This window comes from Bombyx mori, chromosome 1, assembly GCF_030269925.1.
Source record: "Bombyx mori chromosome 1, ASM3026992v2".
Classification (NCBI taxonomy): domain Eukaryota; kingdom Metazoa; phylum Arthropoda; class Insecta; order Lepidoptera; family Bombycidae; genus Bombyx; species Bombyx mori.
In genome coordinates this window covers 1,884,395-1,900,820 of record NC_085107.1, presented here as the reverse complement: position 1 = coordinate 1,900,820, position 16,426 = coordinate 1,884,395, and the positions used below count along the sequence as shown (strand labels likewise).

The following is a 16,426-nucleotide window of genomic DNA, read 5'->3' as shown; positions in this document are numbered from 1 at the left end:
CAACTAAACACAACGGTTAGTAATAACGGAATTGATCAGCACTGATACCTCTCGGGCTGGACGGCGGACTGTTCTTCATCTTCGTCGGCTGAAGAGAAGGGCGGTAGTTCTAATTCTGGGGGAGTGGGGGGACATTCGTCAGAGCTCGAAGACTCGACGGGAGCGCTCAGGTGATCGCCTGTAAAAAAATCAAACGTGAAAGAACGTTTGAAAGAACAAAACACAAGGCGCGAAATTAACGTTACACTCCAATGATAGATCGGCAGGCAACACAGTACAATTGTTATGAAAAAATAACTCTAACTACGGTTCGCGAGCCACGCTTTAGTCGATTCCACTCGCGCCATCTGGTCGAGCTAAATCATAACAATACAAATTAATAAGAATACTTGTAATAAAACGAATAAAATATAAAGGTCAAATAAAAAAATATTATTTATAAATAATAATAATCATAATAATAATAATAAGAAAGCGCATTCCGTGACCAGTTGACTGGGTGTTCACGACTCTACTGAATTCAACAAATATGTACGATGTCTCATTAATAAATAAATGCATTACTATTCTGTGTTAAAAATAACGAAGCGTGGTTCGAGAACGGATTGATCTATCTTTGAAGTTCAACGTGAAATAGCCTTTTCTCTCTTTAATTTAGGTTTTAAATTCAGAAAACACATATAGCCATTAAAAAGGCTACCCAATTTTGCACCTTATGCGTATAGACACAACACCGAAACAGGCACGCGGCTCGATTAACATGAAACAGTTCGCGGCAACACTGAAACGTACGTCAAACCAGTGACCATTCCCGATCGTGTAACGCTACGGGCCTGTTATTTATATGAAAATGCATAATTACTCGCGCATACAACATTAAATTCGACATTTAAACTATGCAGCGATATAATGGTTCGGTTACCGGTACATGAGCGCTCATGAATAAAAACTCAATCCTACTTTCTTTTTCGAATGCAGAAACAGTCTGCGTGTGTACAAAAGATACAAAACGAATTAGTTCCCTATTAATGATTTTATTTATTTATATGGATGAATGAGCTGACTGCCCACCTGGTGTTAAGTGGTTACCGGAGCCCATAGACATCTACAACGTAAATGCCGCCACCCACTTTGAGATATGAGTTCTAAAGTCTCAGAATGGTTACTTATTTGAAGCGGAGTGTTATTATAGCTAAAGAACGGAGATATCATTGCGGACACGGCAGACGATTAGGTGTAATAGATACACAAAACCCCTAAACAAAACCTATTTGGGTATATTATGAAAATTCGAAATAGATTTTTCATGACGCTATTTTTTTAATTTTTGCGGAAAAATATACGAGCTTTTAGTTTCGTAGTAACGACAATTCGGGGTTGGTTCTTGTAATCAAAGCTTGCAACAAATAAAATGTGTGTTTCAAATTGTCTGCAAAAGCATCGATATACAGATAAACGTTCTTTATGCTAATAACTAGTGAATATTGTATATCAATATTTTTAAAACAAGGACATCGTTGTGATATTTTGTTTCCCTGTTTCATTTATTTTCCTTAAATGTTAAACTAAGTTATTGTTGATTTCGATCATCTAAATCTGATTTTTTTTACGAAACTTTCTAAATGACGTACAGACCGTCCTGTGTGTTCGTCGTGTACTCGTTAGTATATTATTCATACAATGTAATAATAGAATTCACAGAGTCAGATATCGCTTTGCAACGAATTACATTAAATACGATATTCATTTACTGATGTTTTCAATTATTACGTATTATTTATCATTGTTATGAGAAAACACACATAGATTCGTATTACAGAAAAGTGATATGTTCGTTGTTTTATTTGAGAAGTGAGGTCCTTTTGTGACGTTCCGCTATTGGGTCCACGCTATTTATATTTTTATAAACGATTTATTTATTTAATTTTAATTTTAATTTATTTTTATTTAATTAATTTATTTTTCGTATAAAACACATTTTTACGTCACAGTACATGTACTGTAGTGTAAAAATAAATTTTATAATGTATTAATTTAATTATTAGAGTTTGCAACGTTGACGTATGACGTTACAGTCATTAATCACGCGAAGAAAATTCAATTTCAATTCATTTAAGCTTTTTAACATTGACCGTACAGAAGAAAATTTTGATTATTATTATTATTTTTGTTAAGTATGAAATAAACGTTTAAAATTTGAACTTTTTAAATTTGTCGAAGCCGTTATGCGGCCAGGTTATTGTCAAGTCAATGGTATTATTGACGGGCTGTCAACTGTGAATTAACAGCCCGTAATCACGAAAACATAATATCCTTTATGTTTTTATTATTATAATGTAATGTACTCGCATGACTCATGAAAAATGGCATGAATCTCTCTTTATCGTGTTAACTAAATAAAATACAGTTTTTTTTTAAATAACTTATATGTTTTCGTATGAATAATGTCTTAATTTTATTTTAGTCACCACGACAATCGTATGAGCTCGGATGAAAGTTACTACGTTTCCATTTAGAAAAAAAAAAGATTATATGTGCCAATAATAATAAAAAAATTGTAAAAAAAAAATTGAATAATTTTGAAAATAATTTGGATTTGGAAAAAATTATCTAACAGCCAATTGAAAGTTTGAAATCGAAAAACTTGTAACTGACAATCTCTTACCGTTGTTAAATCTAATCAATATAATTTTTTGAATACAACCGATTTACAAGTTTACATCGGAGGGTGAGTCGATGCAATGCGTATTAAATATATTTATTATTTACGTGTCTAAAGTTTTAAATATTTCGATGTCATATGAGTTTAAGGTTTTAATAATAACGTTTTTTTTTATTATCGCGTCTCGTCTGTGCTTGGTGCGAGTTTCATAACGTTCTCGATAGCGTAAAAGTTAAGCCAATTTTGTATGAAATTGGAACAGCGCCCCTAGCGGCAAACGTAGGCAAATGATCCTATTCCATACAAATATGAGTTAACTTTTACGCTATCGAGAACGTTAAAAAACACGTACTAAGCACACCGCGGAGAGATCGAGTGAAATATAGATTCTTGTTAGTATATTGATGTTCGTCAGGTCCCTTACCTAGAGACATGCTTGAAGGAATCGCGGGCAAGGGACGAGCAGGAGGGCGACAGAGGCTCTCACCGCGCGGAGGAGGCGGAGGAGGACAATCATCTTCGACGTCAGTCACCGGCGAGTACACGCTCTCGACCATATTGGAAGGTACCTGTCGGACGAAAATTAACTTATCAACAATTTATTAGGTAGGGCCAATATCGGGTTATATGCAAAACTAGCTGACCCGGTAGACTTCGTAGTGCCTCAATCGATAAATAAAAAACCTAAACTTTTGTCTATACTAATATTATAAAGAGGAAAGATTTGTTTGTTTGTTTGTTTCGAATAGGCTCCGAAACTACTGGACCGATTTGAAAAATTCTTTTTCCATTAGAAGCCGACATTGTCCCTGATGAACATAGGCTACTTTTTTTTAATTTTTTTTTTTTTTTTTTTTTTTGTTTCATGTGTGTTTTAATGTTTCCGAAGCGAAGCGAGGGCGGGTCGCTAGTATAAAATAAACTTAAAACAAACAAAAGGAATCCTTCCGACGGGTGACACATCAAAGGAAACACAAAATTGTTGTTTTTATTTAATTCCAAAAATTTTCATATTTATCTACCTTTTAAACCTTCTCTGGACTTCCACAAATAATTCAAGACCAAAAAAAATTAGCCAAATCGGTCCAGCCGTTCTCGAGTTTTAGCGAGACTAACATCGGGTTATATGCAAAATAAGTCGTTAGGCTCTATCGGGTACAGAATTCGTAAAGCTAAAAATCATATCCTAAGGCAGCGCTTTTTCCTTTATTTCAGACTAGCGACCCGCCCTCGCTTCGCTTCGGAAACTGTAATTTATTATTGATTTCTCCACTATTTAATGGATGTTATTATACATATAAATCTTCCTCTTCAATCACTCTATCTATTAAAACAAACCGCATCAAAATCCCTTGCGTAGTTTTAAAGATTTAAGCATACGTAGGGACAGATATAGGGACAGAGAAAGCGACTTTGTTTTATACTATGTAGTGATGTTGATCAAGTCCTGTGTACTTTGACCACTACGATACTTACGTAGTTGGGGTCCTCCCTCTTCGCCCCCTCGATGATGGCCTCGTACGAGAAACGCAGCTGATCAGGTGTCTGAATTAGACCCATGCGATACTTGCGCATCTCAAGCATAATGTGCTCGATGTTGATAGACTTCACATCGGCCTTTTGTATCTGTTTGGAATAAATCAAGAAAAACAATTGTCGGTTTTGTTGATTTGTATGTGGAACATGAATAATGTTCTTCGAGTCTAATTAAAAAGATTTATAATATATTATGAGAATGAAACGGTTTATGGCTGCTCTAGTTAAAACAATCCTTGTGTCTCCTCAACATTGAGCCTCCATGCTGCTTATTTCTGTCACGAAGCAGTCATGCGTCCAGGTTTGAAAGGTTCAATCAGCCATTAAACTATGCAACTAAGACCTCATGTCTCAAGTTTGGTGGCACTATTCACATTGTGATATTCTTTCGGTACCGATAAGCGCTTAACACCAGATTTGCCGTGAGCTCATTCAATTTTCTATGCAATAGCGAAATATATTTACGACATTACTTTCTATAATATAATATAATTCTACAGTGGTTTTTACGGATGTTCCGTTATAACTACTGAACTATGCATCCGATTGACTTGAAACTTGGCATCCATGTAGAAAATACATGTACTTAATGGATAGGCTAATATTTATATGAGTGTCGGACTCCCTACACCAGTTGCGGGGGCGTTAATGATGAGAATCTTTGTGGGGGTGATAAAATAATAATGTTAATTTTAAATGCCCAGCGAAACGGATGGGTACAGCTAGTTAATTTCTAAGATGAAATTAGGTGAATAGCACTAAAATAAAAAGTTACGTGATCAAAACACCTTAATACGCACCATAACCATAGTGGAGTCAACGAGACAGAACGTTCCAGAGCGACCGATGCCGGCGCTGCAATGCACGACCGCTGGCCCAACATCGTTCTCCAAAGCGCCAGCATCGCGGATCTTCTTCAAGTATTCGAGGAATGCGTGAGGAGAAGACGGCACTCCGAAGTCGGGCCAAGTTGTGTAATGGAACTGGATGACCTCGCGACTCTCGGAGCTCTCCAGATCGCATAGCCTTATCGGACAAAGAACGAGGAATGACTAAGGAACGAAAGGAAATCTGCAATGAAATCGCCCCAATGAAATTGTCCGATTTATCAATCGCTATTAATTAACACATACTGTTCTGCTGTTGTATGTGATTGATTGGTTGACAGATACGCAATCCCTCTTCAGGCATCCCAGCTAATAGTTGTTGGAGTGCTCAGCATATACATATGTTGTAGTAGCCGTGAAAAAATTGCACGCTATCTAGGTACGTACACATTGCATTGGAGCTATGAAATACATGTTTTTTTTATACGTTATCTAAGTGTTGGGATTTGCGGCAGAATACACCCTATTCGTGCAAGCGTGTAGGTGCATCCTGCTTAGTTTTGTCGCAGTCATGGGTTAGTGTTGGAATTCCAAGTAAAGAGTCAAACCTGGAATACAAAGGAGACTTTGATCTTGTGCCTCAATGTTGGTATACACTTCGTGATGTCGATGAGAACCGATAACCAGACTCCAGGGGCCATGACATGCACCCGGTAATCAAAAACTTAACCAACATTGTATTGCCTAAACAAATGTGAGTTTTTCTTTCTTTGTCGTATCACTCTTGTCAGAGCGCTCGTGGTTGTCATTTAGTATCATTGCTGTGGGCAGATGCTATGTGCTTCACGAGAAATCGCCACTCCTCCCGGTTTATGGTCAATCTTGTCAACAACCACCAACAGCCGACTTGATTTGATCAGTCTATCGCATGGACAACCTTCCACGAGGTCTGGTGCCTTCTACAAATGTGAGTAATTGACTAATATTTTTTGGTGCGATACGTAAATTTAAACGCTAAAGAGCATACATATACACATTGCAGTGGCTCTACTAAATCGTGTAATCGATCGGTAATTCGAGCAAAATTGAAGATTCAAAATCCATGTAAAATTTTATCGAAGCAATTCCTATAAGTGTTGACGGGAGCGTCGCGTGTAAGCTTTTCCTGTTGCTGCTGACTTCTTACTAAATTATACGAAATTACTTCTTACGACATTTGTTGTTGTTTTATTTTTTAAGTGTAGGTACTTCAGATAATGAGAAATTATTCTCAAGAATTGTTTATTCGATAAGTACGGATCCAGGAGTATGAATAAAATTATTATCAGTTCAGTTACATAAATTTTGAACAAAATACAAAATTTAGCTTTTTTTTAAATGAGCTCTGAATCTTGCGCAGGCGCGCTACATGTCACCGTATCTGATACAAAAGATCGATCAGCCTTTCAAATATCTTCAGCAGCAGACTATGACATGAAGTATGAGTTAAGTATGTATTGGAATCAGGATTAGAACTCCCCCTCAGACACAGCCGAGTTTCTCGCCGGATCTTCTCGGTGGGTCGCGTTTCCGATCCAGTGGTAGATTCTGCGAAGCACGGCTCTTACTAGGGTTCGTGTTAGCAACGTGGTCAGGTTTGAGCCCCGTGAGCTCACTTACTAGTTAAGTTTACGCTGAAATAGCCTCTCAAAGCTCTCAGCTTAGGTAGAAAAAAAAAAGACTAGAACTAGTAGGTATTATACATATAACTTAGTAGTTACACTGGAGCAACCCCGTTTCGAGACCTTAGCACTTATGACAAAAAAATAATAATAATATTAAACTTACTTAAGCACCCGAATGGAGTAGTTTGGGCATTCCTCCTCGCTTATCTGTTCGACGCTAAGATTCACATCTGTTAGCAGCATCTTGTGCTGTTCGCCGTTTCCATGGGGCCAGTACCAGTGACACTTGATCTCGTTTTTCTCGATGACCTTGTTCAGCATTAGGACGGCGCGGCTGTTCTGCTCCCAGACCATCAGCCAAAAGTGGCCTACGGTGAACGCAAGCGGTCCCTGAGTCAGGATGTACTGGCGATCAGCGCTTTCCATCTGTTAAAAAAACATAAAACCGTTTATATGGTTTTATAATATACTAGCTTTTGCCCGCGACTCCGTCCGCGCGGAATAGTTACTTTGGCATAACGTTAAATTTTACCCCCCACTTCATTTACGTAGAAAGTGAAAATATTTTTTAATTATAGAATGTTAAGGAGCTATTTAAACCCCTATTTCGAAACATTCTTTATTGCTGCTCCACTTTTGTATTGATCTTACCATGATGTTACCTATAGCCTATTACCCTTCCTCAATAAATGGCCTATCTAACATAGCAAGAATTTTTCAAATGAGACCAGCAGTTCCTGAGATTAGCGCGTTCAAACAAACAAACTTTTCTGCTTTATAATATTAGTATAGATTTTTGTTCCATTGCCATTTGTTATTGGTAATTACGCCCATAGATATAACGCACTCGGTGTATAGCCGGATAGATTGAGATTCAAAGCACTGCTCTTGCTTGGAGCAGTGTTAGCAAGTTATCTCAGGTTGAGCCCGTGAGCCCACCTACCAGCCTACGCTTAGTTGGAATAGCCCCTAAGGAAAGGTAACATGAAGAGTAGGATTGGTCACAGGTTAAAATTTTCAGAAAATTGTAAAATTTGGAGGAATGAGAAGCGAGGCCTTATGCTTTAAAGTGGAATACGATATTCTAAATAATAGTAGAAATAATATACTTTCCTCGGAGAATAAGAAAAAAAATCTATTGAGATATCAACAGTGCTTTGAAGCAAAAAAAGAAAAAACGAAGTATTTGTAGCTTATACTTCGAGGGAACGAATCATATCAATAACTTAAGACAAGTTTTCACCGCATGAAAGTTATGCATAATGTAAAGTGCCGATACAAAAAGTGAGAATATTGAATAAATTAATTCGCGCATCCAATTTTATTTCCAGATCTTAGTATGAAATAATGCACAAGGCGAACGAACCGATTAAACTCCAACAAAGAATGTAAACATAAAAACGTATCCAAGATACGTTCGTGAATTCCCGTAAGTACGCTCTGTCTACGAAATTATAACCGATCGAAAAGCGTTTGAATATTTCGACCATTGTACTTAGAATCCCACTCGTTCTTTGATCGTGAGCGGACCAGTTATACATCATGTGTCTTTTGAAAAATGAAAATATCGGTCTATATACTTCAATGGAAAATTTGTGAAAAATATTCCTGTTTTATTTCAAAGTATCGTTAATCGAACTCATATCTCAAGGTGGGTGGCGCATTTACTTTGTAGATGTCTATGGGCTCCAGTAACCACTTAACACCAGGTGGGCTGTGAGCTCGTCCACACATCTAAGCAATAAAAAAAAATCGAGTTGAGTTACTTTAAAACGTAGGTACATATGCACGTACATATGTGCTTTTAAATATTGCGTTGAGTAAACAACATTATTTCACATAAAACATTATGCACGTCAAAGGGAAATCTCATCACATTCTGATTTAAATGTATGATCCGCTTTCAGATGTTTTCGTAAAAAAAAAACAACAACTTTATATTATGAATCCAAAATGTCCGTAACTTGATGTTAATCTTTCGATTGAGCATGTACCGTCTATATTGGTAGCGTATTTTGATGAAGACGGATGTTATAGTAAAGTACCCTCGATTATACGAAGTCTTATAATATAAAGGTAATTGTTTCGAGTAAGGTTGTTTTACAAAAAAACCTACAAATTATAAATTTTTATATCTATATTATTTATATCTTCAGTAATGTGGAAAGTTTGACGTCGTGTTGGCCTAAAGGATAAGACGTCTGGTGAATTCGTGTTGAGCGATGCACCGGTGTTCGAATCCCAGGCTGGTACCAATTTTTCTAATGAAATACGTACTCAGCAAATGTTCACGATTGACTTCCACGGTGAAGGAATAAAATCGTGTAATAAAATCAAACCCGCAAAATTATAATTTGCGCAATTACTGGTGGTAGGACCTCTTGTGAGTCCGCGCGGGTAGGTACCCTGCCTATTTCTGCCGGGAAGCAGTAATGCGTTCCGGTTTGAAGGGTGGGGCCGCCGTTGTAACTATACTTAAGACCTTAGAACTTATGTCTCAAGGTGGGTGGCGCGTTTACGTTGTAGATGTCTATCTCATAGTAGTGTTCACACGTCTTGTTGTCTACTACGCCGCATCTACCTCAAATACTGCTTTTGTTATCAAGCATACCGGTGTAAGCATTCATACATGCGTCCACGTTTTTTTACTGGCGGTAAAGCCATCACTTGCCTCATTGCCTATTTCTGCCGTGAAGCGGTAATGCGTTTCAATTTGAAGGATGGGGCAGCCGTTGTACTGTAAAACTGAGACATAGTATTCACGTTTCAAGGACCCGTCTGCGTCATTTAAGTTGTTGATGTCTATGGACTGCGGTAATCGTTTAACACCTTAATTTAACTCGTAACTTAATTAGAACTCGTCTACTCAAGTAAGAGATAAAAAAAAATGTGAGCCGTCACGGGACATTATTTTGTAAAAGTAATATGCAGAAAAGAACAGATTGTGATAGGAACTAAATTTGTCATAATGATAAAATAAAATATTACGAAAAAATAATTTGTTTTCAAGTAAAGCATAGAGAGAATCGCATAGTCGATGGCGCATGGCGACGTGTCGCCACACCGCACATCATATAACGTGGCGACGCGTCGCCAAGGCATGCACCAGAAATCGGTTTTACGTGTGTGCGGCTATAGACGTTTCACATCAAAAGCAAAATTTTTTTTCAAGGGTGTCAAAAGTACATATTTCAATACTGTTACTGGCTAATTTGATAATTATCTTACTGTTAATGAGAGTTTTAGTTATATCGAACAATTTGTTATTGACAATTTTTTAAGAAATAACTTTTAGCCGGTACATAAAACTTCGATAATTTATTGAATAAGACCACGGTACAATTTTTCTAATCTTATTGCAAATTACTTTTGCGAATTTCGAGTCTCAGCTCTGTTAAAAAAACTTCGTTTGATCTGCTTGTCTGTGATTATTCTAGCTCTCTACTCTAATGACAAATCAACAAAAGTATATTATATTATAATGCCGGCGAGGATGAAGCCGAAGGTGATCGTGAGGGGTTTGTAGAGAGACCTCTTGAGGTTGTGCCATCGTTCAGCATCGCGGGCTCGTCGCTTTTATAATATATAATATAATATTATAATACATTTTATATTAAGATTAATTTCTTGACTACTGACCTTTATTACAATGTGCTGTCAAACTACAGTATACCACAAACAAGACAGGAAACAAAAGTCCTCTTGGTTATATCTCAAAGCTTGCATATCGTATCGTAAGCCTAATAAATATACAATCTATTTTTAACAATTTTTAATACATTTTAATAAGTAATATCACGAAGGGTGCTCTCCTACATATGGTCAAGGTTAAAATATTCTAATGTATGTAGTCGGTTTAAAACTCATACATAGTTAAATATCGAGATCACTTGTATTGCATATGTATGTATGAATAGTTTTAATTCTACCTATAACATGAACAGATACTTTACGCCTGACACGAGAATCAAACTTATTAATATATACTAGTAGTCCCACGGTAGTCGAAATTCGACTATAATTATTGAAATTATAAGTTTGTACACTATTATGATTCTATTGTCAAACATTATTATACTTCTATAATCCCATATTTCGCCAAGACTACACTTTAGACAAATATTAATAAAGATAAACAATATTCAATTTATTCTCAATTTGATCACTGACTATAAGCAATAACAAAGTTTGACAATAAACAAATAGTATGCATGCGTGTGTGTGTCAAATACATGGTAGTATGTGCAATGATTTTTTATTGACTTAATGTACTTTTTATGCATAATAAAAAAAAAAAATAACCTTCTGCACTCATTCTCTATAAGTGTGGAAAATTTTATACTCCTCCGTCCGCGCAATTTTCGTAAAAAGTGGTACAAAGTTTTTGCTTCACGTATTTAATATATAGATTTAAAGTGTAAATAGTGTTAAAGAAAGAAAGAAAGTACAGTTCCCTATTTCTTTAGCTGAGTAATAATATTTTGATTCACTCAGAGCGCCTTAACATTTGGTCCTATTCATAAACAATTAATTTTCAGAGCCAGTACTGGAATATCATAATCTGTACGTATCATTCTCTTATCTATTTCCTGAAGGAAAACCAAAGCTTTTCGATATTGGAGTTCAAAGTGGCTTCAGATCTAAAGATTGTTATGGCTCTAATTCCCTACGGTATCTGCGTGCCATCTACGAGTATATCGTGATAATGATAATTCTGAATTTATTATAAGTAACTTGCTCTTTAACTGATGATGATAAGTTTTGAATTTGTAGCGGCAAATAAAACACCAGGGTGTTCTTGAGGCCTCTACGAGTCGTAAACATGAATAAAAACTGCTGTGAGCTAAGGACCAGACCGCGCGTAGTTGAAATAGCCCTTGAGGCTACCAAGGATGAGGTAGGGGAAAATGATGGCCATTTTCGATTGAATAGCCATAATTCCACTGAAAATTAGGGCGTCATCATCCACTATTAAATTTAGGCCTTAGTAGGTTTGGGTAACCGTTTAAGCCTGATAGGTTTATCTGCCCATCTAAAGCCTGCAAAGCACGAGGCTGTTCATGGATGTAGAATAAAGTTGAGCGTGTTGCATTCTTAAATATTTACATTGGTTTCCTCTAAGTCAGCCATGTCATGTTCGTTAGTAATTATGAAACGATCGATTTATAGGCACATCAGTGTAAATATTAAGTTGAAGTTTTATGTTAATTCAACAATATTATTTCTCAATAATATTGATTCAATACTTACGTATGGCTCTTTTATTAATACGCTTTTATTAGCTTCACACGTATATTGTATGTTTGTAACGGAATCTTTGAACATGATTTTGACCCCCTTCAAAACGTTGGATTAACTCGAAATTTGGTATACTTATTAAGGGCAGATGACAATTAAATATTTAAATTAAAATAGAAAAAAAAATGAATAAATTGAAATTCAACTAAAAAATTAAAAATAAATAATAGTTTAAAAAAATAACAATGTTACATGGTATCAGTAGTTATAAATATTTTATGAACAGATATGAGTAGAAGGGCTATTTTGATAATATCCTGAAAAGCACCCCACGCTTTTTTACAATAAAATCATTTTTTCTTACACTATTTTTAATTCAAATTTATTTTCTATTTTTTAGTTGGATTTTCTATAAAAGCGTATTTTGTTAGTTTTTTTAAATGATTATTTATTTTAATTTAATCCTTCTTCTTTATTGAATTCTACACAATTTTCTTTCCGGTAATGTTACTTGGTATGGGTTACTGTTAGTCCATTAAATATGATTAAAAGTGGATGTGTGTTTGTAGATCCATATAAGCTTCAAAGCGGTTGGACGCGTTTCGGTAATATTTTCAGTAAATATTTAAATTGGCCTAGCGAGTGATGCTGTGAAATTAAATCAAGAATCGGCCAATAAAGCGAGCCGGGTCTAACTAACTCTTTTTTCCTTTTACCTCTCTCTAAAGCCAATCAAATGCTGGTTTGCTTTGTGCCTTCATTTTAATTTGTTACGAAAGTTTTCAAAATACTTGTAGAGTTAAGTACGCCATAGAAATGTCGTAGGTTACCGAGGGATCGGCCGTGTGATTTTTAAATATATCACCATCACATTAAACGAATGTCGCGTTCAGCTACCATGTTAAATTCGGTACGTATAAATCAATAAGTAATTCTTCGTATCTAATGTTGATAAAACACTTTTTCGTTAAAGTTTTACTTTGCAGATGCATTGTACAAGTTTTGTGAATGTTTACATAATATATTTATTATTAATTTTTATTTTTTGCTCACTTATACAGTCCTTGTAAAGCACATTGATGAGAGTTATTCTCTGTCTAAGACAATGACGATTTTTAGTCCTTTTTTTATTGCTTAGTGTTATGTAGTTGTCCAAACTCATACATGTGTGCCACCAGCCACTTTGAGACTTGAGGTTCAAGTCTCAACTGTACTATATAAATACGGTTAAATCTATCAAACCGAATGCGTTAAAACACCGAAAAACCGCTTTACACAAGGCTGGACGAATGTTTCCCGTTGCCTACAAAAACACTAGACGGTAGACATTTTGTTCTACAAGTACATTTCAGCAGAAATCCTCTAGAGGCTATCAAACGATTCATTTCACTTCAAGTGGTTTCCGTTTGAAACGCGAAGCGACACGAAGCAAATAGATTTACGTGGTATTTCCTCTTGGGATGCATTTCCATATCAGGCGGGAGGGCCTCGGAGACAGATTAGCGTGATGAGCGCTAACATTAATGCAGCATAAGGCTTTCAATGTTTATAGTGTTTAAAATATTACCGTTATATCGTATGGCTAGGGGAGCAGCAGTTTTTAATTGTTCATATATTTATTATAGTTTCATATTAAAGTTAATAGGTAGAAAAATTTATCACGTAAACGTTAATAGTAACAGTGTTTTTTATGTATATGAGTTATGTTGTATTGAATATATATTATTTAACCTATACTAATATATAAATCAACAGTGGTTTTTACGGATGTTCCGTTATAACTACTAAACCATGCATCCGATTGACTTGAAACTGAGTTTCCATGTAGAAAAAACATGTACTTAATGGATAAGCTAATATTTATATGAGTGTTGGACTAATAATAATGACAATAAATAATAATGTTAATTTTAAATGCCCAGTGAAGCGGGTAAGTACGACTAGTATTTGTATACAATTTAATTTTTTACTTGTTATTACGATGCTCAAATATGTACAGCCATGAATCTGTTATTTTAACCTTCCCCAAATCATCCGTCGTAATATATTCACAAATTTTTACCATAATTCGTGTCCAACTTTGGGTCCTGTCAGTAGATCGCGTAGTGTGCATACACGGGTCGGTGCTACTGAACTGTAAACTTCGGCATGAGAATATCACGCGTTACAGTTTGAAGGGTGCTGCAGTTGACATGCCAACAATTGGGATTCCAAATTGTAGTATTCGTTGGCTTTGGCAGTGCTCAACAAGAGTTATTTCCAACGTCCCCACTTCATTTAATATAGTAAGCGAAAACGAAGTTTTTTTGAAGTTTTGAACTGATAATGCTTCACTTTTCTTTATTGCTTAGATGGATGGACGAGCTCACAGCCCACATGGTGTTAAGTGGTTACTGGAGCCCATAGACATCTACAACGTATATGGGCCATCCACCTTGAGATAAAAGTTCGAAGGTCTCAAGTATAGTTACAACGGTTGCCCCACCCTTCAAACCGAAACGCATTACTGTCTCACGGCAGAAATAGGCAGGGTGGTGGTACCTACCCGCGCGGACTCACATGAGGTCCTACCACCAGTGAACTACGTAAAATTTCTTCACTTTATTTAAATTGGATAGACAATTCTAGTTTTAATTGGAATAGTCTAATACTAAAATAGTCCAGCGCATATCTGAAGTGAGGGGCTGCACTGCATTAATGAAGCTATCAGGGTAAACTTCGATTTTGTGGTTAGTTTGCAATCACGACGGAATAGCATTGTGTAAGTAATTATCTGTCTGGAGCGCTACCATCAAGGTAAGCCAGTACGACGTTATCGATGTACAAACATTAATGTCTTATCGATACTACGGCAAACAATTAAGTTAAATGCTATTAATTTTTCTTCTACCTTCCCGCATATCCGCACATAAATTTACACAATGGCACGACCATAATAAACTGGTAACAAAAGCAATATTATATGTATTATGTACGTAAAAGGGGAATTGTGTTGTTATCAGAAACCCTGTGAAATTTATAAATACGTTTCAATTTCCATATATCAGGGGGCACGGTGACAAAACAACTCATGCGTTATATATTTAAACCAATTGTTACAAATGAGAGGTAGATGGTTCTCGCAAATTCCTGGCAAAAATTTATTGTTATGTTAAAATTTATTATATTGTTATAGTATTATAGTATTCTTATATTCTTTTTCTTATACGATTTATTAGGATACTTATAGAATATCTTATAGCGCACAGCTAAAATAACATAAGCAACAGTGATTGCTGATATGTAGCTTTTATAGCAGTCTTTTTTTTTTTTTTTTTTATTGCTTAGATGGATGGACGAGCTCACAGCCCACCTGATGTTAAGTGATTACTGGAGCCCATAGACATCTACAATGTAAATGCGCCACCCACCTCGAGATATAAGTTCTAAGGTCTCAGTATAGTTACAACGGCTACCCCACCCTTCGAACCGAAACGCATTACTGCTTCACGGCGGAAATAGGCGGGGTGGTGGTACCTACCCGTGTGGACTCACAAGACGTCCTACCACCAGCATAAAGCCTAGTCTATCAAAATTATGAGAGATAACTTTAAATTACTATTATAAATCTATTAAATTGTATAGTTGGTTTGGTTTCCATGCAAATTTTAGCGTAATAAATTGGTTGAATTTACCATTGTGAAATAATTGACGTTTTTTTTACGTTTTTTTTTTATTGCTTAGATGGGTGGACGAGCTCACAGCCCACCTGGTTTTAAGTGGTTACTGGAGCCCATGGACATCTACAACGTAAATGCGCCACCCACCTTGAGATATAAGTTCTAAGATCTCGGTATAGTAACAACGGCTGCCCTACCCTTCAAACCGAAACGCATTACTGCTTCACGGCAGAAATAGGCAAGGCGGTGGTACCTAGCCGCGCGGACTCACAAGAGGTCCTACCACCAGTAAAAATGTTATTATATGTCTTATTTTGTTTCCGTTTGTTTCTCTTATTGCATGGCCTCAATGCTCCTACTACCGTCTATCCTAAGTACGTATTAGACGTTTACGCGATTCTTTAAGTAAACACGCACGTGGAGCCCGTGGCTTTTATTTCAAATACCGGTATATAAATGTAGAACATTACCGAACGCAAAATTATTTTTCTTTATCTATATCAATATTATAAAGAGGAAAGATTTGTTTGATTGTATTGAATACGCTACGAAATTACTGAATCGATTTGAAAAAATCTTTCACTGTTTGAAAGCTACACTATTCCCGAGTGACATAGGCTACAATCTTCCTTACTAAAACTCCAACAATGTAACCCAAGGTGTAAAAAAATCATCTAAAATATTCTTTACAGCGCGTGCCCTGCGAAAACTATTGAAGATAGAATAAAATAATGTAGGTATTACGGCTTTGTAGAACACATTATTATTTACAAAAAGTGTCGCGACAGCATATGTCTTAGGGCGGATTCGACCAAACTTAAATTTAAACTCGAGTAACTA

General features: G+C 36.0%; 1 protein-coding gene across 4 annotated transcripts in view; it reads right to left on the bottom strand.

The window, feature by feature from the left end:
- The window catches only part of Bmptp-Z (protein tyrosine phosphatase), a 63,240-nt gene that overhangs the window by 10,674 nt on the left and 36,140 nt on the right, over positions 1–16,426 (bottom strand). For all 4 annotated transcript variants that reach the window (XM_012695958.4, XM_012695959.4, XM_021352268.3 and 1 more), the window contains 5 exon segments: positions 6,853–7,115; positions 4,999–5,224; positions 4,139–4,288; positions 3,087–3,231; positions 49–178 (listed from right to left, as the gene is read on the bottom strand). In XM_012695958.4, the coding sequence (XP_012551412.3) occupies positions 49–178; positions 3,087–3,231; positions 4,139–4,288; positions 4,999–5,224; positions 6,853–7,115 (914 nt within the window).